Raw genomic sequence first — 26,051 nt, forward strand, 5'->3', positions numbered from 1 at the left:
TGGACTCAAACGAATAATATCTTCCTTATATACATTTGCGGGAGCATTAGCAATGGACTTAACAAACGTTCACAATTGACTATCAGATGAAATCAAGCAAACTTATGCACGTGATCTAAATGAAGTAGATATCCTGTATATAGTATAAAGAGAGCAAACGTTCCCCTCATTAAGCTTTAAATCTTCTGGAACTATCAGAAGATATACGCGTTAACATAACGTTGGTGTCATGCCTGAACTATAAATAGCGCACAAGTTACTCTCAATAAGACAGTATCTCTGACGTTACCACTCTTGCAAAGGCAATACAGTGAGTATGCTCTCAACCAGACTTCTGTTTTTATTTGTTTCAACTGCCCGTGTAGTTACAGAGATCTTCGAAAATGTGGGTCAAGCCGATCTGGAAGCTGTCCGTATTCGACTTGAAGAGGAGAAGGCCAAGCGAATTCTTTTACAGAATGACGTTGAGGTAATGATGCTACAAATTGAGGAACTGAAACGAAAATGGGATCAAAGAGACACAAAGGGTAATAATCTCGACTATCTCCTTTCGATGTTTGTGTGTTTGTCTTTATCCTTTGTCTGTCAGTCCCTATCCTTGACGTTCCTTTTATACTCTATTTAAATATTGCTTATTCCCATTATTCTCTATAATGGCTGTATGATTTCATTTAAAATAGAACGCTTATATATATATATATATATATATATATATATATATATATATATATATATATATATATATATATAATATATATATATATATATATATATATATATATATATATATATATATATATATATATATATATATATATATATATATATATATATATATAGATAGATAGATATATATATATATATATTAGTCACTGATTATTTAAATTGTTTATGTCATAGGGGTCATACATGGCAACACCTCCTTATCCCCCAAAAATTCCTACAAGGAAAACATTTTTGGGCATAAAGGTCGCAGGCAACAAATTCACAATAAACCATTAACATACGTTAACAAATATACCAAATTCTTAATTCCTTCTAAGACTTATCGTTCAACTCGCATAGGTTAATTTCCCATTTCGGTTTACATAGGAAATATTACTTTTGTTACATTCGATATTGATTTTACCGCTACGGTGTCTAAAAACATAACATTAATCTTAGAATGGTGACTTGTTTATATAACCTCAAGGTCAATGAGGACAACTGCTATGTTTCTTCTACATAGAAGATAGGATTTGATTTCGTTCTGTCTGAATTTTTTTCCAACAGTCACTTTCACCTGTTAGAAATCAACCTGACCGACTCATAGGACTAACTTAAATTCGGTGAGGCCAAGCTCAAGTTAATATGGTGGTTGCCCACGGACAGATACAAACAATTGAGACGGAGGGTGGGACGGAGGGTGGGAAAGGGTCGTGTTCAGTTTAGTATTCACATATACCGCATTCTTCCATTAATTTAGCTGGCCAGTTTCTTTCATTTATGGTATGTCATTTGCATCTTGTAGTCAATGACAAGGACAGCCACGCATTTTCTCGCGCAGACATGATAATGAGAATATTTAATGCGTATAGAAAATTTATTAAAATAAGGAATAAGTATTCATACTTTATCTTATAATTTATATTTTAATCGTAATATTTGTACGAATCTGGGATTCGCCGACTTTCAGGTCCTATCCTAGACTCGAGAAGATAGTAACCTTGTGGACTCGAAACAATTGGTTTGTCAAATATTGTTATTATGCATGTGGTCGATTTCAAGGTAAGCACGTGTTAATTGTTAATTAGCTCATGAGAGTTTTGACATGAGTTTTCGAATGTGTAAGCACTCATCTATAACGCTTACTAGCTATGAGGGTTTTGTGCAAAATGCCATTGATGTACCGACGATGCAGGTACCATAAGATGTTTATATGTCTTGCTGTTTGCATGATAATCACAGGAGATCGATATAAGCTTCCTGCTCGGCAAACAATTAAATAGATAACATTATATTTTGTCATTCTCAAACGTCGGCACCTGAAATATGCTGATTGTTATGTATATTTAATTTTCAATTTATGTTTGTTAGATTTTTTATTACTTTATTTCATTATATGCTATTTATAATGTAACATTGTACGTTGGACTTGACCTTGTCCTAATTCAATTTCATTTTCTACTTGACCTGGATCATTTATTTTGTTATTCTGTAATCAACTAATATATAGCTAAATTATTCTCCATATATATATGCGTTAATTATTAGGATTATTATCTAGGTCTGATTCAAGGACATTGTATTCACCACATCTTACATCCTATTTATAACAAAGATTTGTTTTATAAACATAAGGAACTCTCTAGGCAATTTTCCATTAGGTAATAGCTTTTTTTTTAAAGATGCTAATTGTGACGTGAGGTTAAGTAGAGGACTATATAATCTTGTTTTTTTTTATAGAAATCATTCATTCGTGCGTTAAGATCGTAGGAGAAAAATTTTTATTATTAGGGTGTCCAGTAGTTCATTTGGACTGGAAATTATTTAATAAAATTATTTGATTCAAGCGATTCTTCTCTGGAAATACAAAGCACTCTTCAAAAATAATATTCTAGGCAACAGACACTTGATTTTCTAATGAAAGTTCAAAGATGATATATTCTTGGATTGCATTATTGTATCCAAGAAAAGACTATCCGCACATCACCACTACACGGGTCACCACAGGCACATCAACACGTTCAGCGTTGGATTTGATTTGGACTTTCATTAAAGCTTGTTCAAAATTTTCATCATCAAGACTTGTCTCTTTAATTCAGGGATTATTTGGAATTTAATTCCTTTAAGTTCCTTATTTGCATTTTCACTTTGTATTCTAGGGAAATAAATTATTTGTTAAATTTTACAAGCTTGACGCTTCTCAATCTTTTATGCTACTTATTTTAAGACCATAGAGTCGTAATAAGATAAGAAAAAATCGCCGATTTTAAGGTCTCTAAATCATAATTGTTAAGTAAATGGATACAATACATGTTGACAAAACCTTCAATATACTCAATTTACATTTTCTTTAAAAATAGTATGGCTTTCATTATTGTTGATTTAACTGATAAAATTTTCTAGCTCAAATGAACCTGTTTAAAGACAATTAACGAGTACGATGATACGAAAAAAGCTCCAATCATCGTGGAATAAACGCGTATCTCTGGCTATAGTATTGTTATTACTGAAGTTGTCAGTTAAAGGTCTTTTCCCTAAACTCTCTTCTTCTCCTTTGATAAAAAGTCTTCATATTTCATTTCCGTTTCTACCTATCGATATACAGGGCGATGTCTATTTTGTTCTTCTGACTCTCTATGCATTCTAAAGCTTTATCATCTAGGTATCCACATACATGTGTTAGTTACATAAATTTGGATAACTTTTAATTATCGCATGGTTTTAAGTTGCCAGCAAAGATAAAAGAAAACAAAAGTTAAAATGAAAAGAATGTGATTTAAGTAAAATATCACATATTTTATTTTGATTATTTTTTTTATATATATGATGGGATACAATATTAGGCGGAAGCTCACATTTCCAATAGGCAAGTTCAATTTTCCAGTCAGCTTGTCCTGTGCACGATGATTTTTTTTATAAAATGTGTAAACGACGATAGTATCGTAGCATTAAATGTGATCCAGAAGAAGTGACGCCTCGAGACATGTTTAGAACATCAGAGACTACAAAAATAGAAATAAGTGTTAAGAACTGGAGATTAGATTCGCACTGGATAAATAAAACACTTTTCAAAAAGATGCTTTACCCAAGTGGGCGAAAGAATGTGTTGACGTGGACCGCAAGTGTATTGGATGATATGAACGGATAAATGTTGTAAGGATATTTTTCTTACTTTCCCAAATTACGACGAATGATCAAGAAATTTGATGACGTGGACGATATCGAAAGCATCCTCAGTAATGATGACTCCAAGATGTGAATGTTCGTTTGAAAGGCTATCAGCTAATTTTTAATTCTTGGATTACCACTTCACAAATCATCAAGTATAAAAAGAAGTAGAAGTGACCAGTATGTCGCTAAACACAGTTACATCTCCTTTCGGAGGTCATCTCTCCAAGACCCGCAAACACAACTAACATGTCCCTCAAAACCAAATTATTATTAAAAGGAACTTACATTATTGTGGATTATATTCCAAAATATCCTAAAAGTTCTATGACAAGTCCAAAAGTGTTCCGAATGAATTCCTGCATTGAATGTGCTGATGTGCCTGTAGCCTCGGATAAGCTGATGTATGATAATGATATAATCCAGAATGTCCTTGAATAAATTCACAATAATCCCAAATAGTGATTTAGTGTATAATGTAAATGAGCACTTTGTAATTACAATGATTAATTTTTAAATACATAATTCCTCTCAAAACCTATCAAAACACAACTAACAATGTTTTAAGAGCTGAACTTAGTGTTGGAATAAAATAATCTTATTTACTTTAAACTTACAGACAGACTATCGCCTGATTTATGATTTAACAAAATGCACTTGACCTAGGTCATTTATAATGGAATTTTCCATCAAATTCGTAAACAATGTCACTTCTGTTTACTTAAAATACCTTACAAACATCATGTTCTTTCCAACGGAAAAAAACATTTCCTGAACCCAAGCCCAAGTAAACATGTGGATTCCAAATGATCATTATCTTAAGATATATCTACAATGATGGACACAATTAAAAAATAATATGTTTGCAAATTATCATTACAATCTATAATCATGGGCAAAAGTTGAACACACAATATAGATATACCGGTAAATAATGTTTCTTGTACTTGGAGCAGCGATTGAAAATTTGAGTTTGCAACAAGAAGATAAAAAAAAACTTTGGACTACTTTACTCGGCAAGTATGTCGTTTGTCTTCTTTACAGTCGCTCGTTAAATTATACTGATAGTAACAACAACCGTAGCTTCGCCACCAACGTCAGTCAAAACTCTTCCAGTCAAATCAGGCAAATTCTAGAACCTCCCTGGAAAGCAATCGTTTGACAGACAGTAACTTCTAGGAGACAAGAACAACCTATGTTTACTCATTTTTATTTAGCATTGTCAGTTGTCAGTTCTATCGATGTGTTTCAGGGCCAAATTACCTTGGTGAATACAAATGAATGGCAAAGCCTACTGGGAAGTAGCTTTTGTAGAACTGATTTATGCCATTCAAGTTAACAATGTGGTTGTAGTTCAAACCACTTTCTCGTCAAAATACCCAACAAGAAAGTGGAAGAACATGTGATCAAATCCGACCCTCTCATTTACGAATTTCAATCCCCATCACGCAAATACCCAATCTAACATATATTCCATAAAAATTCCTGAACGACTTTATTTTAATTTTCAACATCTTACTCATCGAAATGATCAGTTTTGCAAAGCACTGAAGAAAATCTCGCGAAGTGTACTGATTGAATACCAAAATATTACTCATGATTCACTTTGATGAACGTTTCCGAATTTTATCTATCAAGTTTTGTCCAGTTTGTTTGCTCTTCTTGGTGGAAACATAAACATAGTGACGCAGTCAAAATATATGCACAACAACGATCAACTTTACAAACATTTTAAACGCCACGTCGTCCTCAATGAAGGACTGAATATTTGATGCTTGTATAATCCTGGTATCTGACCGCTTGATATTTTTCAGTCAGAGACCCGCCCTACCTTTAAAGAAAAACAATAGTGCACTACATTATTTAAGATACACATATTGGCTAGTAAATGAATTTTTTTGTTTCATTATGCATTTCATAAACTTCATTTAATGTGCTATGATTAACATCAAAATATTAACTTTTATTTTGATATCACGTATTGAAATTCCAACTGACGATATAACATTTGCACACTATTATCATTGCATGAAATCACTGGGTATTTTTAATCGTCAACGTCATCCTTTTGGACGATGTGGAGACTGTGTAAAGACTCCGCGTGATCCTCCGTTCCTTTATTTTGTGCGTTGGTGCGTATATGCGTGAGAACGTTACTCCACAGAACTCCTTCCAAACCGTATAAGATGGAGAATTTATAATTATGAATATGGACGTGGTTTGCAGAAGTTCACTGACGTCTTAAAATCTGAAACCACCATTTGGCGACCGGTGCAGATGACAGGGTCGGAGACCAGAAAACAGATGCATGATTAACTGAAAAAGGCAAACTTGTTGTTGCTTTGCTACAGTTTCTTGGCATAACTATAGAATATTATATGTATACTTTCAAGAGCACTCGAGTTTGCAAGTCTGCAAAGAGAAACAATAAAAGAATTAGGCGAACGTGGATATCATACATAAATGCATGACCGCTATTCTAAATATTAATTCGAAAGGGTTACATTTTTAGATGTATCTTTGGGTTTCTTTAGTGACGGTGCCGATCATGTAGGCTGGATTTACTTAATACGTTTCCATGGCAGCGGACTTTAAGGATCAACTGATGCAGAACGGAATAACGTCTCTTTATGGGACAAATTTATTGGACCTATTAAGAATTAACCACTTTCTTGAACCGTTTAGTATAATATCTGTCATTGTTTAGGAATGAAGCAACTATCAGATTTTGTGGCTGGTAAATATGTGAAATTATAGAGAATCTGAACCATATTTTGATGTTTGCGCCAAAAGAAAATTCACTTTGCCCTCATCGTTATTTCTATTTTACTGAATAAATACGCTGCATTGGCTCAATAGATAATGTCTTATTTCTTTACTCGGAAAATTTCTCGTCGCTGTGCAGCTGGTGAACCTAACATAACTACATGTTTTCAGTCAATATACATGGCGCGTATGCAGGGATCACTATTTAGGGTGCCTTCGGGAAAACGGATAAGTATAAAAACACACCAGGGCATCAGTGGCACGTAAAGTCAGTTTCTGATACATGGATACTGCTACGTTGATACACATAGTGCAACAATGTTGTGCGCTCATTTTATGTATGAATGACATTTTTATTCTATGAGCTGTTTGGTAGTTAGTACAAGCTGCTAAATCTCTTAACTTCACGGAAGAAAAGCAATTGCAAATATTCAAATACATATGCCCATTTTCCTAATACTTTTATGCTCGATGCGCATGAATATTTCAAGAGAGCTACTTAATATAAAATGTTTTATCATATGGTTAGTTGACTTTACGTATAATGTGTACAGTTTAATATTTTTAATAAACAAATGTTGGATGATGCCATGATTACATGCCGTGTGTCCTTTTCTCTACTAAGTATGCCATCTGACCACAACGTTTACTTAAAAGTACAAATATTCTTCAACTTAGAAGTAGTTATAGGGGTTACTCTGTGCACACAAATTACATTTATGCCACAACTAGAATAATACCGCCATTTTCAAAAGACGTTGTGCCATAGGATTAAACGTAATATAAACTCGTTTCTCATAGTGAATTAAGCAGTGTGCGTTAATATGGGTACAAGGGCTATTTAGCATTCTGTACTCATCTTGGCGCAAGCGGAAGTTAGCATTATGGGAGGGTATAGGGTTGGGATAGATATTTAACATTGGGAGATAATTGGACCCCAATTTAGGTATGTCAGTCAGATGACACTTAAAAGGCTGTGATCAACTCTGTTAGTCTATCAGAACTGTAACATACTGGATGTCTCTTCATATGACTGATCAAGAGCCATCCTTACAAAACAACGCATAGTCATATTGATAAACATCCATACCTACTGACTATCACGCACATCTATTGACCAGTATAAATATATACTGACCAAGACAAAGTCTTACTGACACTTTTGAAATCTAATATTGCAACAATAGGACCAACACTACGATTAACATCCCCTGAATATAATTTTAAAGTGGCTGAGACAAAATGTAATACTTAAAATACAAAACTAAGATAGGATTAAGCAGAAAGGAAAATAGCCTTGGAACATTTTAAGAAATGACCGAAACTAAACTTAATAATTGCTAAAAGGATACTGAAACTAGCAGAGACAAAAATGAAAAGCTTCTAAATATAATATTTAAATGGCAGAATCTAAAAGCAATACTAAAATGAAGTAAATAACATTAAATTTAGTGGAAGCTAAATCAATCCGCAAGCTTATAGTCAAATGTCCAAGACTACAGTTTAAAACAACCTAAAGCAGACATGAACACAGACCAAATTGAATCTTGGGGTATATTAAAAACTCATGCTTAGACTAAATGCGTAAAATAATTCTGAAACTCAAACAGAATTCAGCGATAACTATAAAACAAAATAGATTGAGAGCCGGTAATGTACACGTTGGGTACCGACTCACCCTTTTTGCAGAATAAAATTAACCCATGACATATGATCCAGTTTTAAACCGAATTAAATGTTTCGCTATTACGTAATAAAAGCGCCGCGTAATGCAAAAATGTGAACTATTCTCGCTTCTCTTGACCCAGTTTAGTATCATTCTTTCATTTTAAAAGTTCATATCGAAGAAGTAAATTTTCATCTGAAACTTTTTTATAGCAATTGAAGTGTAAACATTTCGACCATAAAAAAATGTACAGACAGTGGTAAAACTGTTTAAGTATTGTATGTTAGAACAATTTGAATTCTATTAAAGATCAGCAAGAACCCTGCATGACAACCTTGACATACACTTTGAATATAGGAGAAAAATGTAACAAACATTCAGCATGTTCATTTTACAAAATTAATTAGTATAGATGACGTTTATATGAATACGATTTGTATGTATGTGAGGACATTTGTATCTAAGAAGAATATGTGAATGACAAAAGTAAAGAATTATAAGCAAACTCTGCACTAAACTCTTTACTAAAATTCATTAATTACCACTATATTTCTTAATCACTACGTATTTTCGTTAGATCTTTACAAACAAATTCTCAAATATTTGCAAAACGTCTTACTCATGACATAAATTTCCACTAACTGTTTGTAAAAATGACCGCTCCGGTGGCCTAGTGGTTAGAGCGTCCGCCTCAGATGCGGGAGGTCGTGGGATCGATCCCCGGTCGAGTCATACCAAAGACTTACAAAAATGGTACTAACAGCTGCCTCGCTTGGCGCTAAGCATTAAGAGGTAACTGTTAGGACTGGTCGGCCTGGTGTCAGGATAATGTGACTGGGTGGGACAGCATGCTATATGTCTGCGACATGATCCCCAGTGCTAGACATCACTATATGCTGTCACACTGCAGACATCATAGCGATTTGACTGAAAAATTGTTAAACCTACGTTAAAAATCCAAATCACACACACACACACACACACACACACACACACACACAAACACACACACACATTTGTAAAAACGGATAAAGTATTACCTAAATTTTTTAATCATAACATAATTTCTCTAAATTGTTCCAAAACTTCTTTCTTATAACATAATTTCCACTAAATATTTGAAAAAAATTATGAATTATAACCCACATTTCTTAAATATAACATAATTTCTCTACATTTAAACAAATTATTTTTTAGAAAACGTAATCGGGCAGTCAAGCTAAAACAGTAAGGACTTAATCAGACAAACAAGATCTAACAATAAGGAGGGAATCAAACAGAAATTACGTAACAAAACACAAGTAGATAATGTATTAGCAATAAATGTTTAATCATATATTGATAAGCATTAATGTTGCAAGCACAAATATTCACATCAAGTCAATAACCCCCAGAAAAGGAACGATCCAGAAATCCAGAAATATTTACGTCAAGGGAACCTCCTCAACCTTATTCATGAAGTAAAGATTAAAAAATCAATCTCTCTCTCTCTCTCTCTCTCTCTCTCTCTCTATATATATATATATATATATATATATATATATATATATATATATATATATATATATATATATATATATATATATATATATATTTTAAGTAGACTACTATTGAATATTGGTAAAAGTTCAGGTTCGGCCTCTTTAAATATACAGCAGGAACTGACAATGCGCTCTTTTTCGGCATGTATTATATAAAATACAGATAGCTAGCGTTCCATGCTTCGGAGACAAAAGAACGCGCTCTTATAAGATATTATGAACAGCAAAGTTTATCGACATTCAAGCAGAAAAACATACGTACAACATGCCTACCGATCTTACATAGCAACCCTCACCGTCCAGTTCTTATTACTAAATTGAGTATAAAGTTACTTGATTAAGGCGCAGGGGCTCGTTCATTTGCTTGCAATTTACATATACACATTGTATCTTTGTGGCTAGCTGCAACCAGAGTTGACTGGCACAAAAATGAATCAGATTTTAATTTCGTGACAAGATAATGTTCTAGGTAGGTAGGTCGGGAAATTTATTAATTAATTGTATTGATACTACGAAACCATTCATTTACTTATACTTAACGACAAAACTCAATTTTCCATTTTCAAATACAAGGAGAATATTTTCGCTGTTTATGTGAAATGTTAGTAGATCTATTCCTCGAGTACTTTCTTTTAGAGCTCAAGGCAGAGTATGCTTAAAATAAAAAAGCAAATGAAATAGACCTTACAATGACGAGAATTATCCCCCATTTTTAACGATAATCTGAGTTTTTCGGTTTGATATACATGGAAACTCTTTTCGGTATGTATGTGGCAAATGTATTCCGTACGTACCTTCTCTTAGGGACGAACGAGGAGTACTCAAAAATAAACAGAAAGAAAAAATGACCCTAAAAACATAGTTACTTTTCTAGTTTTTAACTAAAATGTCAATTTTCCCATTACAAAAAAATGAAGATTTGTTTTCACTATACTTTTCTCGTTGTTTACAAGTCACTCAATTTTCCCATTTAAGATATATTCAGTGTGTGTGGAACTTTTTTAATCGATTCATGTTCTAGCTTACTTATTAGTATTAGTACTATTCTTTATTAGTTGAAAAGGATTATGGGGATGTAGTGACAAGGGGATATGGCCCAACGTTATACTTATTTTATTTATTTAAAAGTTATTCATTTAAATATTTATTTAGTTTTAAAGTTTCCGTTTCTTTTCCTCTAAATGTTGTATTTCTTGTCGTCAGCTTTTCAAAATTGTAACGACAGACTTAGTGTTCCCGTTTAAAATACATCGAGATTATATTTCTGCTATAAATGTGAAATTGTTCAAACTATTTCATCTTCTGCTTTACCTCTCAGTACTCTTCTTTAAAGGTTGCACCACCCCATCCCCTTCATTCTTTTGGGAAGGGGGAACAAGAATGGATACGGCCCAACTTTATCCCTTCGATGGAATGGGAAAGCGTACCGCTTTCTCCCTTAATGACAGTTCTTGTTTTATTTTTATTTATTTTAAAAAAAATTAAATAGAAGTATCTCTATTAAATTCATATTAATTTAGTTGATTTTATTTATTTATATTGTTTATTTTTATTTTATTTTAATTTTAATTTTTTATTTATTTTCTAATTTAATTATTTTAATTTCTATTCTAGGAGTGGGCTTATTGTTTATACCGGATTATTAAAAAATGTATGAAATAAGGTAGTATTTACGTTCTTATATTTTACACCGAAAAATCGGATTAAAATCTCTTCACGTCTCAGTCTAACAAATTTACATCGACTTCCGGTTTAAAAATGCAGACTTTAGGTCTAAAAATCCTCTTCTGGTCATATACAATTTTTTTACGATTCGTTTTGACCCTAATCACGTGGTATTTTAATCATAACACACAATCTACCTTATATCATACATACATACATACAACCATACATACATACTTATGTTATATGTTAGAAAATAAAATTGTGAAATGCGCACAATTAAGAAAGCTAACTCAAGGCATGATTGCAAAATATGTTAAAGATTCTTTCCATTTCTACCAATAAAGGTAAATTAAACTCTCAACATTATTTTTAAGAAGTATCTTTATTCAAATATATACCCTATATTACATTATGAATTCAAGGACACAAGTGTATATATTGTATAAAGTAAAATACATTTTGATTGAAGTGTGGGTAGAAATAGCAATAGCGTCATGCAAATTGTTTTACCAGCTAAATGAACCGATTAAATTGACATTTTCAATTAATCTAGACCCGTATATATTCAGTGGTATCAACTGGTATTTACCAAGTGACCTTTCTGAATCCTCGATCATCATCTGACATCTAATTTTTGAAACATTTTTAGCACCAAATATAAATTCAAACCTAATAAGACTTAAAACAGTCAGCACCATCAAGGCTCAAGTGAGTCTCAGGCAATTGTCCTTCCAGCGCTTGAAATCATTAAGTGCGACATTTGGCAACAATGGAGGTAAGAGCTTGTGTTAATGAATATATACTTTTTTTTACCAGCTTCGAATGTTTCTCTTGGATAAACAAAAAACACTTTTCGACAAAGGTTATTTACCCAAAAGGGCGACAGAATTGTTTCTTGACAAAGGACAAATACATTTACGTGAACCCAATATCCAATTATTGGAAAACATGAATGGAAAAGAGTTAAAGGAAAATTTTACTTGCCCGAATAATAAGAGGATAATTGCGAACTAATTTACTCAGGATTTATATTGATTATCTTCTTCGAAATCCGTTATTGAAATATAGCGACATTAACATTAGTTGTGGGTTCGCCACCAATGAGAGTCAGAATTCTTTCCAGTTACATCAGTCAACCTCTAGAATCTCCTTGGATAGTAATCCTTTGACATAGAGTAAATTCTCGGGGACAAGAACTATCGAACAATGTATAATCAATTTTTTTTAACAATACCAAGTGACAACTGTGTGGGTGTGTCCTAACATCATATTATATTTTGTTTTCACGCCAAATTATCTGGCTCAATATAATTGGGAAGAAGTTTTCTTATATATCATTTAATTATTAATTCTACTCAGGTCTAGAATGTAGTTGGAGTTCAGACCACATTTCTCGTCGAAAAAATTCTACAAATAAGTTCAAGAACACTTGATCAAAACTGATTCTCTTATTTACAAATCCCAAACACATTCACCATATGGTGGGCAACGAATGGGACGAATGAAATTGAATCTTAAAAACGCCCTGAAGTTGAGCATTGTTGGTCACATTGAGACCCTATCTGAAATGTTTACATTGGCGGCCATTTTTAGGAAGAAATCGGGTCTGTATCACAGAAATGTTTTGTCATGTTAGTAATAAATATGGCCAAAAGTGTCCTCCAGTGTTAAATTGTCATTTCCCCCATGAAATATATATTTCCAGTTTTCCCCATACAGTCACACACTGTTAAATTTCTTTTGTGCTCTGATACCCAGTGTTCATCATATAGACAATTTTAACATGCAGTTTCAGTATGGCTTCAATTTGTTTTCTTTTTTCTTTTCAGATACTAGTACGACGTTTCCAGGTGGCGGTATGACTTATGTCAGATGGGGCAGAACCGTTTGTCCTGGAAATGGCACCGAGTTGGTATATAAAGGTAAAATATACGACAAGCAGTTGTAAATAAAAAGTACATTCTTTTTTACTAGGAAATGATTTCTACTAGATAATTGTTATTGTTTAATATTAATAAATTAATCTGATTTTCTAACATTAGATATGTTGTTTTTTTAAATATAAGACAATATGACACATTTTCTAATGCTAGAACACAGTTTAGAGAACGACTATTTGTATTAGACAATAATTGCCTACTAGTTAGAATAGGTTTTCTAATGAATTAAAGTAAGTTTGTAATATTAAAAAAGTGAGATCACTTGCATCTGGCTGAACTAATTACAATGTCATACATACAAAAAATAAAACCATCTGCAGTTATCATTAGATCATTGCACCCATATTTATTGTATATAGTTGTCTGCATCGTGTGAAAACTGACCATCAAGAAGTGGTGAACAATTTCTTTCTGTCTTACGGTTAATCAATATTCTAGTACATAATGTCGAATATGTTTGGGTTCTTTTTATAAATAAAAAAAAGATTCATGTCCGTATTTAAATTCTGCTTACTGCAATTTTCTGGACTCAGGTCCATCAGTCAATTAAATTGTTTAGGACCGCAGTGACGCCATTTTAACTTCACCATTATGTACAGGTCTAGCTACCCCTGAAAGGCATAACATTATGCGAAAGTGTCCGTTGCGAGGTCGAGGCAGCCGAACATTATTCCACTATAAATTCGAGTGCGTACTTTATTGGGATTTAAGATTAGAACTCAATCAGACTCTACTCCGCAGAGGGCGCATAGTGTACAGTCCAAAGTTTGGAAAGTCTACAAATCTCATAGTACACTCACTCCATCTATTAACAGATACGTGTGATTACTGACTTCTATTACATGTTATGATTTAAATAAATTTTCAGGATATATGGCTGGCTCCAATTCGGGACATACAGGAAACGGTCCAAATAATCTTTGCCTTCCAGAAGATCCAACATGGGCTAAATATCAAGACGGTACTTTCGACGGTGACCACAGAGCTCGTGTATATGGTACAGAATACGAGATGGGAAGTACCTATACGCCTCTCTCGCCTGACCTTCTAAACAATGATGTTCCATGTGCTGTTTGCCGAACCACTCGTTCCTCTTCAATAATGATCCCAGGGAGAACAAACTGCTACTCAGGATGGACGGTTGAATATTCGGGTTACCTCGTCTCAATGTATTACGGCCATGCTTCACCGCTAGAGTACGTGTGTTTGGACGGAGACCCGGAATCTATCGATGGCGGTAAAACCGACCTAAATGGTCACATGATATACCTGGTGGATGTCATATGCGGCGCATTGCGATGTCCACCATATGTCAACGGGCGGGAACTCGCATGTGTCGTCTGCTCTAAATAACCAATCGGAATCTTTGCAACTACTGTAATCAGCCGTGAAAAGTTATTTCCTTTGCTCAGATCACTAGATGATGAGCGCAGAAGGTGTTAGTATTTGTTTATTGTATTGTCACTTAATTAAACAATACTGCATTGGACTCTACAATTATCCCGTTCATCTTGTCGCCAAATAATGCAAATATGACATTATTGAACAAAAACTTGAGGATTTATGAAAACGATTCAAAATTACATTTATCCAAGACATACAATTCAAATCACAACGTAAGAAACATATACATGTATACTGAAGTAAATACGAAATAATTAAATAATGTACCAAAGAGAAGACTTTTGCTTAGGCACAGCCACATGTTTCTAAGCTTGATGATGAATCGGTTTACAATTTAAAGCTGAAGTTTAATGTTTATACAACCAATATAATATCAACTCTTTGGACACTAATTTTTTTGATGATATGGTGTGAGTCATCGAATGATCGAGCCGAGAGGATATATCTTTTGCACAAAGTATTTTTCGCCCATGGTTGATTTGTGAGTTTTCCTGTAATTCCAGCTTGACGAACCTATGCGACGTCAATCATGTGAATAGTCAGTATTTATATTGCGATGTGTCAATGGTATTTATCACATAGATGTACACATTACGAACGGTGTGTACAATTTAATGGTTTTGATAGATCAACACGTTATCATATCAAGTGATGTGAATCGGATTGTCTAAATAATCCATTGAAAGTCTTGTGTGGTATTCTCTTTAATGATTAGCCGTGACTGTGAGTATTTTCCGTACCCCGCCTTCTGGAAATTGTTCCTGTTACTCATCCCATCAACATTTTGGCGTCTGTCTTTTGAATCAATTCACCAAGGGGCATTTGGAGAAAAGATTAAATCTATCCAAATATGGCCAATTTACCCCACTGGTAAATAAAATTAAGGGTATCGGTCAATGGATAGAGATCTGGTGGGCCGTAACCTGGTACTAGAACCACAAGCCTATAAAAAAAAGTGTGGTTTAAATGTTGATCTGTATGAGTAATTAAACTCTCCTGTTTCAAAAAGGATTCCGATCAATGCCTGTCTCCCAACGAATAGAATGTTATTCAACTACAGCACTGTTCCAAATCCAATAATGTGGCGCGTCTAACCTAAACCGAATGAACGATGTGACAGTCACACATGAATTTCCCTCAGAGATCCAGTGTTGATGTATGTGTCAAGTAATACGTTTGTTAAATGTTATATTGGTTTGGATAAATGAAGTATGTGTCAAAACTTCTATTGATTTGGAAGGATAATTGCTCTTTCAATTATTCCAAATATCTTCTTTTACAGGTTACTGATCATTATAAATTAAACTAGCGTTTGGGACTCTCTTTCGCGCAATAACTGAAAGGTGCAATATTTGAGCCAGAATATACAAATTTATTATTTCTTTTTCTCTAAATTATTTCTGTTAAAAACTATGCGATAAACAGGATATCAAATGGGTAATGATTTAATATTAAATTTACGAAACTCGTTGAATAATTTCCCAAAGGCTTGAAAAACTGGAAAGTATTCAAGTCAATTTATAAAATTAAATATTAAATCATAACCTATTTGAGATCCTACATAAAAACGGATGTCAGCAAGGATCAATATTAAGTACGGAATCGTTCCAGTCGAGAAATAATCTTTCTAACCGGTAGGTTAAAATGAACCTTCATCTCTTTTTTTAAATGATCTTTTTATGCTTTCACTTATATAGTTTCAAACGAATTGAGGCATGTGATGTTTCACTAGTTAACGATATAAAACAGAAGTTTAAAAAATGAAGAATTTTACGACTAATGGTGGGTTTGTCTATTTCGTTTCCCAATCACTTGTTCAACTTTAAAACAATGATTTGCCCTTGCCAATACTTGAAAAAAAATTTCATTTTCCAGTTTCTAATGACTGTAATGAAGTTAAAGGACAGCATAAGTAATTATATGGCTATGGCCGTATTGTATTCGGAATTAGAACTAGATTACGTAATGCAAGGTACTGTAACTGTGTTTTTATGTAAAGTGATATTATATCTACATGTAATGTCTGCTTTTAGAATGATTCAACTCTTCATTGTACAGATTTATTAGCCTTTTTGTTATAATAACAGCTAATTTGTATCGTCTAAACATAAACATTAACAAAGTTTCTTTTCTCAATTACTGGTTCTGACTGCTTTGGTGGCATGTGTGGTTAGAATTTCAGCCTTGGATGCAGGAGGTCGCGGATTCGAAGCCCGGTCGAGTCATACCAAAGACTTATAAAAATGGTACTTATAGCTGTGTCGATAGTTGCTCAGCATTAAGAGATTAGTGTTAGAACTAGCCGACCTGGTGTCAGGATGATGTGACTGGGTGGGATATGATGCTTAGGTTCGGAATGATATGATCTACAGAAATATATCCCATTTGCTTATACCTGATCCGATTCAAGAATGTACTGTACACAATATCCTAGATCGACTTTTTCAACTTGAGAAATGGCCGGCGTCATTATGCCCTGTCAGTGATATACAAATTTTTTATTGTGACCACATACCTACCTAATATATTTTCTGTTGAACCTTCCTGAAACCCATCAGATATATTAAAAAAATGAACTGTGATATAATCAGGTAGATCATATACTGCTGGACTTAACATTTCTTTCTGTTGCAACATTTTTCTAACCGTACCAGACAAAAGCTTTAAAACAACAACAAGAGGTACAACTTGGAGACACTTTTTAAGATAAATAAAACGTATGTACATATATGACACATCACAGAAGTCATACAAATTAAATTTTGGGTAAGAAAGACAAAACAATAAATCATCAGTTAAACTTGATGAACCCAAAGAAAAATTGCCACCAGCTGTCAGGTAAAAAACACAAAGTATATTTATATTAACAACCTTACAGGACACGCGGTACTAATGATATGAAAAAATGGGAACCAGCGTGGAAATGTGTGAACATGAAATAGAGTATATTTGGGTTTGGCTGACCAGGATTGGTTAATAATGTCAATTATGTTTTAGGAAAAAGAATCTTTTGCGACCTTATCCTAGTTGTAAGTGAAAAACAAATAGAGACATTGTTTTATTGATGGAATTTTAGTCCCTCAACAGCCTTGAGTCTGGAACACTCATTAATAAAATTAGCACCTCACTTTTTTGTGCTGAATTGAAGCAAATGTTTTAAGCACATGCAGGTCCAGAAAATGCCGCTTCTCATATCCTTTCCTCAACACAGAAGCTGACATCAAAGTTTCATTTATATTGATAAATATAAGTTTGATCATGAGCACTCAAACATTTTAATCTATTGAATTTTTAATATCATGGTGATTACATAGGTTTACTATGGGAACTGAATTAATACCGTGAGTCCTACAATATCTGAATTTGTCTGCGGCATTGTTTGAAATAATATATTATTCTTCTTTCGTTGGGCAGGCTGTTCGGTCCTTTGGGGGACTCATATTTAGTGGAAAGCTAACCTTATCTTGCCATACATTGTGATCTGGAACATTATTAATATGACCAAAAATAAACATTGCATTATTTGATTATGACCCATTAATTCAGGTAATTATATATTTTCGTGTGAACTATATTGTATTCTTTGGCTGCCATGTGTCCTAAGCTAATACGTAAATTAAGGATATATTCTTTTCTTAATTGTAAATCATATATGATATTAAAATCATGAAAATCCTTTATAATGCATTTTTAACCGTGTTGTCTTACGTTTATATAATGCCCAAAGACCAAACATGGAGGGATAATTACAGTTTGCCCTAATAAAAGCATTTGTGAATTAGCAATGTAGTATTAATGGAAACATAAAGATTGATATATTGCAGGATGTTTATTATGCTGCTTTCTGACTGAACATAGGTATAAGGGAGTTAAAATACATTGTGGAGACAATATCTACTCCAAAGAGTTTCACAGTTTTCACGGGGTATTTCGTGCTCTTCATTTATGAAATAATACATATTTTCAGCATTTCTACCAAGACTAATCCCTTGGAATTTCTGTAAACTGTAAATTGAATTATAAATCGCTAACAAGACTAATGGTCCGGATTTTGGAAATTAATCACTGGCTGCAAACCAGTGAAGTAATGTCCTCCTGTTATTCTATATAAAAAAAAACGGGAGTTAAAAAAAGTAATTGCGAAATCACTGGATAGAGATAACAGTCATCACAGTCAAAACTGGTGTTACTTTTGAATAAGGTTTAGTGTTTTTATTAAGAATCCTGTACACTAAATAAGCTTTCAAATTTAGTCGACAAGCCAGAAATCTCCCTTGATTAGAGTATTTGTGGCAACAAAAGGTCTCCATTTTAGTTAACCAATAACATCAGATGAATAATAATAATAATAATAATAATAATTTTATTTCAAACTTAAAACCAGTAATACTCAAATCGGAAAATTTCTATCAAGATCACAGTATTAGCTGTCGCAGAATAGAAACCTAGTGGGTTTTTGGACTAAATGAATAAGACAAACACAATGTGAGAAAGATGGAAATTTATTAGCAGCAGAGAGAGCGAACAGACCATAGAATTCCGACAAACAAATAAAACAAACAAAATAAAATCATCTCGTAGAAAGGTCCAGATTTTTACAAATAAACGTTTCCTTGAGATGATTTTATTTCTGTTGAAACCAACCCCATCAATAAAACCCTAGTTTGAAAAGGTAGCTGAAAAATAAAGTACTCTACGTGTTTATTTATTTTTTTTTGTTTAATTACTGGACGACCAACGTTGGTATGCGCCCTCTCTGCTGCTATTAATTAAAAGATTTTATCAAGACCCACACGATATCTTGTTCTTGGATCATGTAAATTTATTGTTATAAATCCATGCGGAGTAACTTGCGCTCGTGAGAAGAAATTTCTGAATTTAATTATATCCATGTCACCACCACACCAAGTTTGATGAATATTTCTAAGTGTGTGTGTGTGTCTACGCCATTAAACACAACTAAAATATTGCAATTGTCTCTAATCACCTTCGGAATTTGTGTATATCGTTGAGTAACATAGATCACATCTGTATTTTTATGTCTACCTCGGGAAAATATTCTGGCTGGATTTGATTGTTTATCTAGCATCACATCGTCGTATACAACTAAATTATCAATAAATCCGTCTAAAACATCTACGGATGGTGCTTCATCAATATCGGTTATAAACTCTATAACATCATTACCTTCATCCAGTAATCTTGCGTTTTCATTGAAATCTTTAAGTACATCATAACATCGTTGATCATCAGCGGATGGTGCTACTAAATATAATTTATCCCATTTCAACCATCTCATTATCAAATTAAGTAATAACTGCGTCTTACCCGATCCAGATGGTCCTATGATAATCATTCTGATGAAATTTGGTAACGCAGGGTGGTGTTTAACTGGCTCTCGTTTTCTTGCCGCCGAGAAATCAATTATATCCATATATATTATAACATGAGTTTATATTGCTTACGCTGTAGAGTTAAAACTCCAACTACTCATTTAGCTACGGTTACAAAAAAAAATAAAAAAAGCGTATGGTGGAAAATGTACTGTGTGCGGTAGGAAGAAATTTTCGTTTTTACCTAATAGGCGCGGTGGTGATATTGCTTATTTGATGTCAAAGTCGCCAGGTACTCCATGGGCTAAATACAGCGGAGAAAAACATCTACCAGGATATAATTATTGCTGTCCTGGTGCCAGACTTGATATCAGGCTCGATAATCAAGATCAACCAAAACCAGGCGAGGAACCAATAAACGCTATTGATCGAGCTTGTCACGCTCATGATGTAGCTTATAAAAGTAAAAATCTACAAGATAGACATATTGCGGATGTGAAATTAATTCACGCGCTAGATTCTATAAAAAATAAAAATATCAAAGAAAAATTAGCTAATTGGTTAGTAAGATCCGCGATGAAAAGTAAATTAGCGCTTGGGGCTGGTAATATATTAATGGAATCGATTTATTATTCACCAGTTGGATACTGGAAGGGTAAAAAGCAGCAATTAGTAAACTTGCTGATGCAGCAGCGGTTAAACATTCTACTGCTAAAACGTGGTTATCCAAACAAGCAATATGGCAAATTTATCTACTACCACCGAAACGCATTCAGTACGCGTATTTCGATGTCAGTGTTCCTAATGAAGTTCATCAGGCTGATATTCTGTTTTTACCACATGATACTGTACGCAGAAAAACATACAAATACGCGTTAACCGTAGTTGATGTTGCAAGTAGATATAAAGAAGCAGAACCTCTATCAACGAAAACATCATCTGAAGTAGCCGATGCGTTTGAACGAATTTATCAACGAGGACCATTACGATGGCCACAGTTATTACAGGTTGATCCTGGTAAGGAATTTCTTGGTCCAGTATCATTGTTGATGAAACAACATAATACCAAAATACGACTAGGTCATACTGCAATTCACCGTGATCAGGCAATTGTTGAGCGATTTAATCGAACACTCGCTGAGCGGTTATTTGGATATCAATACGCGAGGGAATTTATTCAAGATAAAAGATCTCGCGAATGGGTTGCAAGATTATCAAGCGTGATAGCTGCATTAAATAATGAGATTACACGAACAACCAACATGAAACCCATTAATGCAATTACAAAAAAAATACCATTACAACGAAAGAATATTGAAAAACAAAACATATTGGGTGATGTTACAGTTAGATATTTATATGAACCGGGTGAACTTGAAGGTGGTAAAGAAAGAGCGACTGATCCTATTTGGAGTGTTACCACACACAAAATATCCACCGTGACAGGATCCTCAGGTAGACCTGCAATCTACAGATTAGATTCGGCTGCTCCTCAACGTGGATTTACAAGTGAACAATTACAAATAATTCCCGAGGATACACAACTACCACCGCGATCACTTAACTAGTACTAGTGCCAGCACCCAAGGCGCTGGCGCCTCTACGTCGATTACACTCGAGACAGGTCAACATGGTATTTTCTCGTGTATGACCGCGATTATTATCTGTTCTGTCTACGGTAAATTGTCTTGAATCATTACTCGAATATCTCCACAGCATTATACAATTACAACTTGCGCAATGATTATTCTGCTGGTGTTTTAACTCAATAATAAATTCAACATCAAGATCAAAGTCACGTTTATTTTTTTTTTATCAGATTGTTTGTATCCGATTAATTTTTTCTTATTATATCATCATCGATGATGTTAAATTTATCAACGATTTCAGGAATTATGATTCTATGTAATTGAGATATCTTTCTGACCCTCGAATCCGCTAAATAAACTAAATTTGACCACTCGATACGATCGTCTACAATCCAGACTCGTGTATCAGAAATAGTTAATCCCTGAGACGAGTGGATCGTCATAGCCTATCCCAACACCCATGGAGATTTGTCAGCGCGTAATGCATCTTCGATCACACTGATATCAACGGCGACAATATCATTTAATACGAGATTCTGTTTCTCAGTCTGCCCTGGAATATCAACATTAATATTCTGTTTTCGTGTATCTAATGGTCTATAACACAACGGTACGGGTAATTCTGAATATTTTTCTTTATGTAGCTGAAATAACTGCTGTTGTAAAGCGTCTCTGATTATTTTTCTGCTTGCTACTATCAAATCGTTGGGTCTCCACAAATTTAAAAAATCACTCATTGAGTTCTCTGAGATCACTCCGCGTATTATTTCACCCTGAATTTTGTTTGATTGTAATCTGATTAATTTTTTAAACTCCTTTAAATTTTCATCGAGAGCTCTATGATCATCATCTATTTCTTCGTAATAATCCAAGAATTTTTTTAACCAATCATGTGGAGATGGTCCAACAAAAGGCGGCGGTTGACCATGATCGCCACACATTATTATAGCGGTATTTTTCGTCAACAACCAATCAAGAAATATTTTTAATGTATCCAATGACACCGTACATATCTCGTCCCAAATAATTATTTTAGGTATATATTTTTCTCCCATTCGTTCAGGAGTCCATGTATCCCCGCGCCACCGAAAGAAACTATGATACGAGCACGATTGTACTTGCCGTTGTTTCATCTCTCGTGCAAGTCTATGTGTGGGTGTCAGCACGATCATATCTGAATTTCTAAAAACATTAATTGCTCGAGTCGTTTTGCCGCATCCACCAGGTCCATTGAGATATACTGTCTTATATCTAGTTATTGGATCACTCAATGATGGCGCTTTCGACATTTCTGATATTTTATTACCCTCACGATAAAAATCTCTCATTGGAACATCTGCTGAGTCTGTGTAATTGTGTAATATTTCTTTTTTTATCCTCCACGAACCCCATCGTTCATTATTACTTGTAAATTTCATAACAGATTCTAAATATTTACTCGAAATATAAAACGAATCTGTTGCGACTCTGACTGCGGTCTCAGGAAATCTATTAATCATCGATAATAAATTTATAGAAACATAAGCCAGCATGGAAGATCTTAGATGAGTATACTGTGGGGAGACGTCATTTATGTAACTAACGATCGTACCCAATTTTGTTCCGTCGGATAAATAAACACTTTCTCGATTTACAAATATATTTCTCGCTGTTATATCAGCGATTATAAAATCGTACTCGGCATCATGTAAAATTAATCGTACGTGACGTCTTTTATAGTCATATGCACCACCTTGAGTAAATTTACCTATAATTTTTCTACCGAGATCTTTTGCGGTTTTGAGTTTAATCTCGAGAATTTTAGGAGCTTCTTTGATAATATCATCTTCGGAAACATCAGGACATTTTTCTTTAAACTCGCTAATAACTTCATCGAGATTGATAGAATATGGCATGGACAACCAAACTTCGGTCTGCGCGTGATATGATATAATCGCCTCACTGACCACCAACGATGTCAGCATCGCACAATCTAGCATATATCGTAATAAAACTATAGGTGCCCAACGTTTTTCACAAAATGTCTGCCAAACCAAACATAACAAATCTTGTGAAGATTTTCGTTAAACTCGAATGATTCAACACAAGCAAATCCAGTCAGATCAAAATCAGGTAATGGTCCATTAATTGCCACTCGCGTCATCTCGTTTGTAGGGTGACCAAATCTTTTAAAATATACAGAACAATCTCCGTATCCTAGAAAACTTCCCGGATAACATGCAACCATATCAACCGAAATAACATCATTGTAATTATATTTGGTATTCCACAATCCGCCGTGTCCGTATTCGACGCAACTTGCGCGCACGTCTTCAAGTAAATCAAATCGTGTTGGTTTCCATGAATTTCTTTCTCTGGCGAAATGAGCCGCAACAGATGGAACGGTAAAGCAATTAGTTAGTAATTTGTCAGTATTTTCCATGGAGTGCTTGCACTCTAAAAACTTCTCCGCGAGATTTTTCATCTCGTCATGGAGAGATTCTGTTCGATATATTTCACCATTTGGTCTAACAAACTGATCAAATTCACCTTCCTCATTACTTTTAAATAACCATACTGATACAATATCGTTTTTACATATTTCGTTGATAAAATCAAACATACTATCTGAGGGGTAAAATCTAACAGTTCGATCACGTGGAAATATTGTTACTGCGCTGGTCCATGTGTGCGCGTTATGATCAATAATATTTATTGAAGCTCCTTTCGATTTATATTTCGATTCGTACAGTACTTCTCCCGTTATTGTTGATACTGCTATTGGAAATTTTAATATTTTTCCTAGTTCAGCAACATCTTTTATTGTAGCACCGGTATCCTTAACTGAATCAGCCCATGAGTTTATTTTTTTACGTCTTAAATCAGTTAATCCGTTTCCACGCATCGCGTTTGTAAAGTGCTCTATTACTCGTTCGGCTACACAATTCATTTTTGAAAATTTCTTGGGTGTCAGTTTATCAACGCTGGGTTTTTTATTTATCTCATAGATTCCATAAATAACTGCTGTTACAGGATACGCTCACTCATAATACGGTTTATCAATACCCGTCAATAGACCCGGTCTGGAATTTTTACTTAATATGGCAATTTTATTATTACCAAGGACAGGATCATATTTATCACGGATAATCCAACTACCTCTTTCTGTTAATACAATAAATTTTACTTTGAAGAAATATTTTTGATTACTCTCGTATTCAGTGATGTAGTTAATGATAGTTGCCGCTCGCTTGTCATTCATTGTGGCGTCCTTGACAGTATTGCGAATAATCTTGAACGTTGACCATGTATGAGATGCACCATCCATGTAAAATTCTTTCTTGTCGTCGTGAATTTTCGAGATCAAACTTTTATTTTTCGGATCAACCAGATCTCGTACTGGTAAGTCTGGAGATAATATGTCGAGGTTGAATTTATATTTAGCAGGCCTAGTTTGGGATAATTTCTCAAACTCGTTCATATAATTAAAACAAATATTTAAATAAAAAATATTATATATACAATGTCTCAATGCAGATGGTTGATGATCGGTTCAGTAAATCGCTGCAACAAATCCTGTAGAGGTGAATTTTGTTGGATGCACTTACAAAATATACGGCGAGGAAGCTTAGGACCAATACCATGTCTGAGATGTGGTATTGGTGTGCGAGGAAAAACAGAATTATGTGGAAAGTGCGGTGGAAAACGGTTCAGGAAACTTAAAAAATATTATGACAAAAAAAATAATAATGGTGAAAACGCTATAAAATCCGTGGAGGATTATATATCAAGATTTCAGACAAACAATGATTTAAACAAATAATATTATTGTATAAATGGAGCAAAATATATTTGTCCCACAACCCACAATAACAAACTATGAATCAAATCGTAATGGCATGATTAGAAATTGTAGGTTGAAGAGACCGGTTGGTCATTACCGGTGTCATCGTTTCATATTCGAATGTCATAATGGCATGATCAAAGATGATCTTGTTATTGATCATGTTGACGGGGATCCTCAGAACAACTCCTTATCCAATTTACAAGCTATCTCACAGGGTGAGAATAATATACGTGGTAATACTGGAAGATGTAAGACAGTTTCTAGAAGGGTGATCAAGTCCACAAACACAGAAACTAGCGAAGAAATTATATTTCGTTCGATGTGTTCTGCTGCGAAATATTTTGATATTCACCCGCATTCGGTACAAAAAGTAGCAGAAAATATATATAAAACCGCTTTCTCAATAAAATATAAACAGAGAATCATCATCCGATATCAATAATTA

The 26,051-nt window shown here is 34.0% G+C and overlaps 1 protein-coding gene across 1 annotated transcript; it reads left to right on the top strand.

Annotated features, from left to right (window-relative positions):
• Positions 1 to 201: 201 nt before the first annotated feature.
• Positions 202 to 18,545, top strand: LOC149798339 (uncharacterized). Its single transcript, XM_089963481.1, has 3 exons — positions 202 to 527; positions 13,344 to 13,436; positions 14,323 to 18,545. The coding sequence occupies exons 1-3, from the start codon at positions 317 to 319 to the stop codon at positions 14,805 to 14,807; spliced, it is 789 nt and encodes a 262-aa protein (XP_089819607.1). The 5' UTR covers positions 202 to 316; the 3' UTR covers positions 14,808 to 18,545.
• Positions 18,546 to 26,051: the final 7,506 nt, after the last annotated feature.

Source organism: Sinohyriopsis cumingii, chromosome 6, assembly GCF_028554795.1.
Source record: "Sinohyriopsis cumingii isolate HCF-2022 chromosome 6, ASM2855479v2, whole genome shotgun sequence".
Classification (NCBI taxonomy): Eukaryota; Metazoa; Mollusca; class Bivalvia; order Unionida; family Unionidae; genus Sinohyriopsis; species Sinohyriopsis cumingii.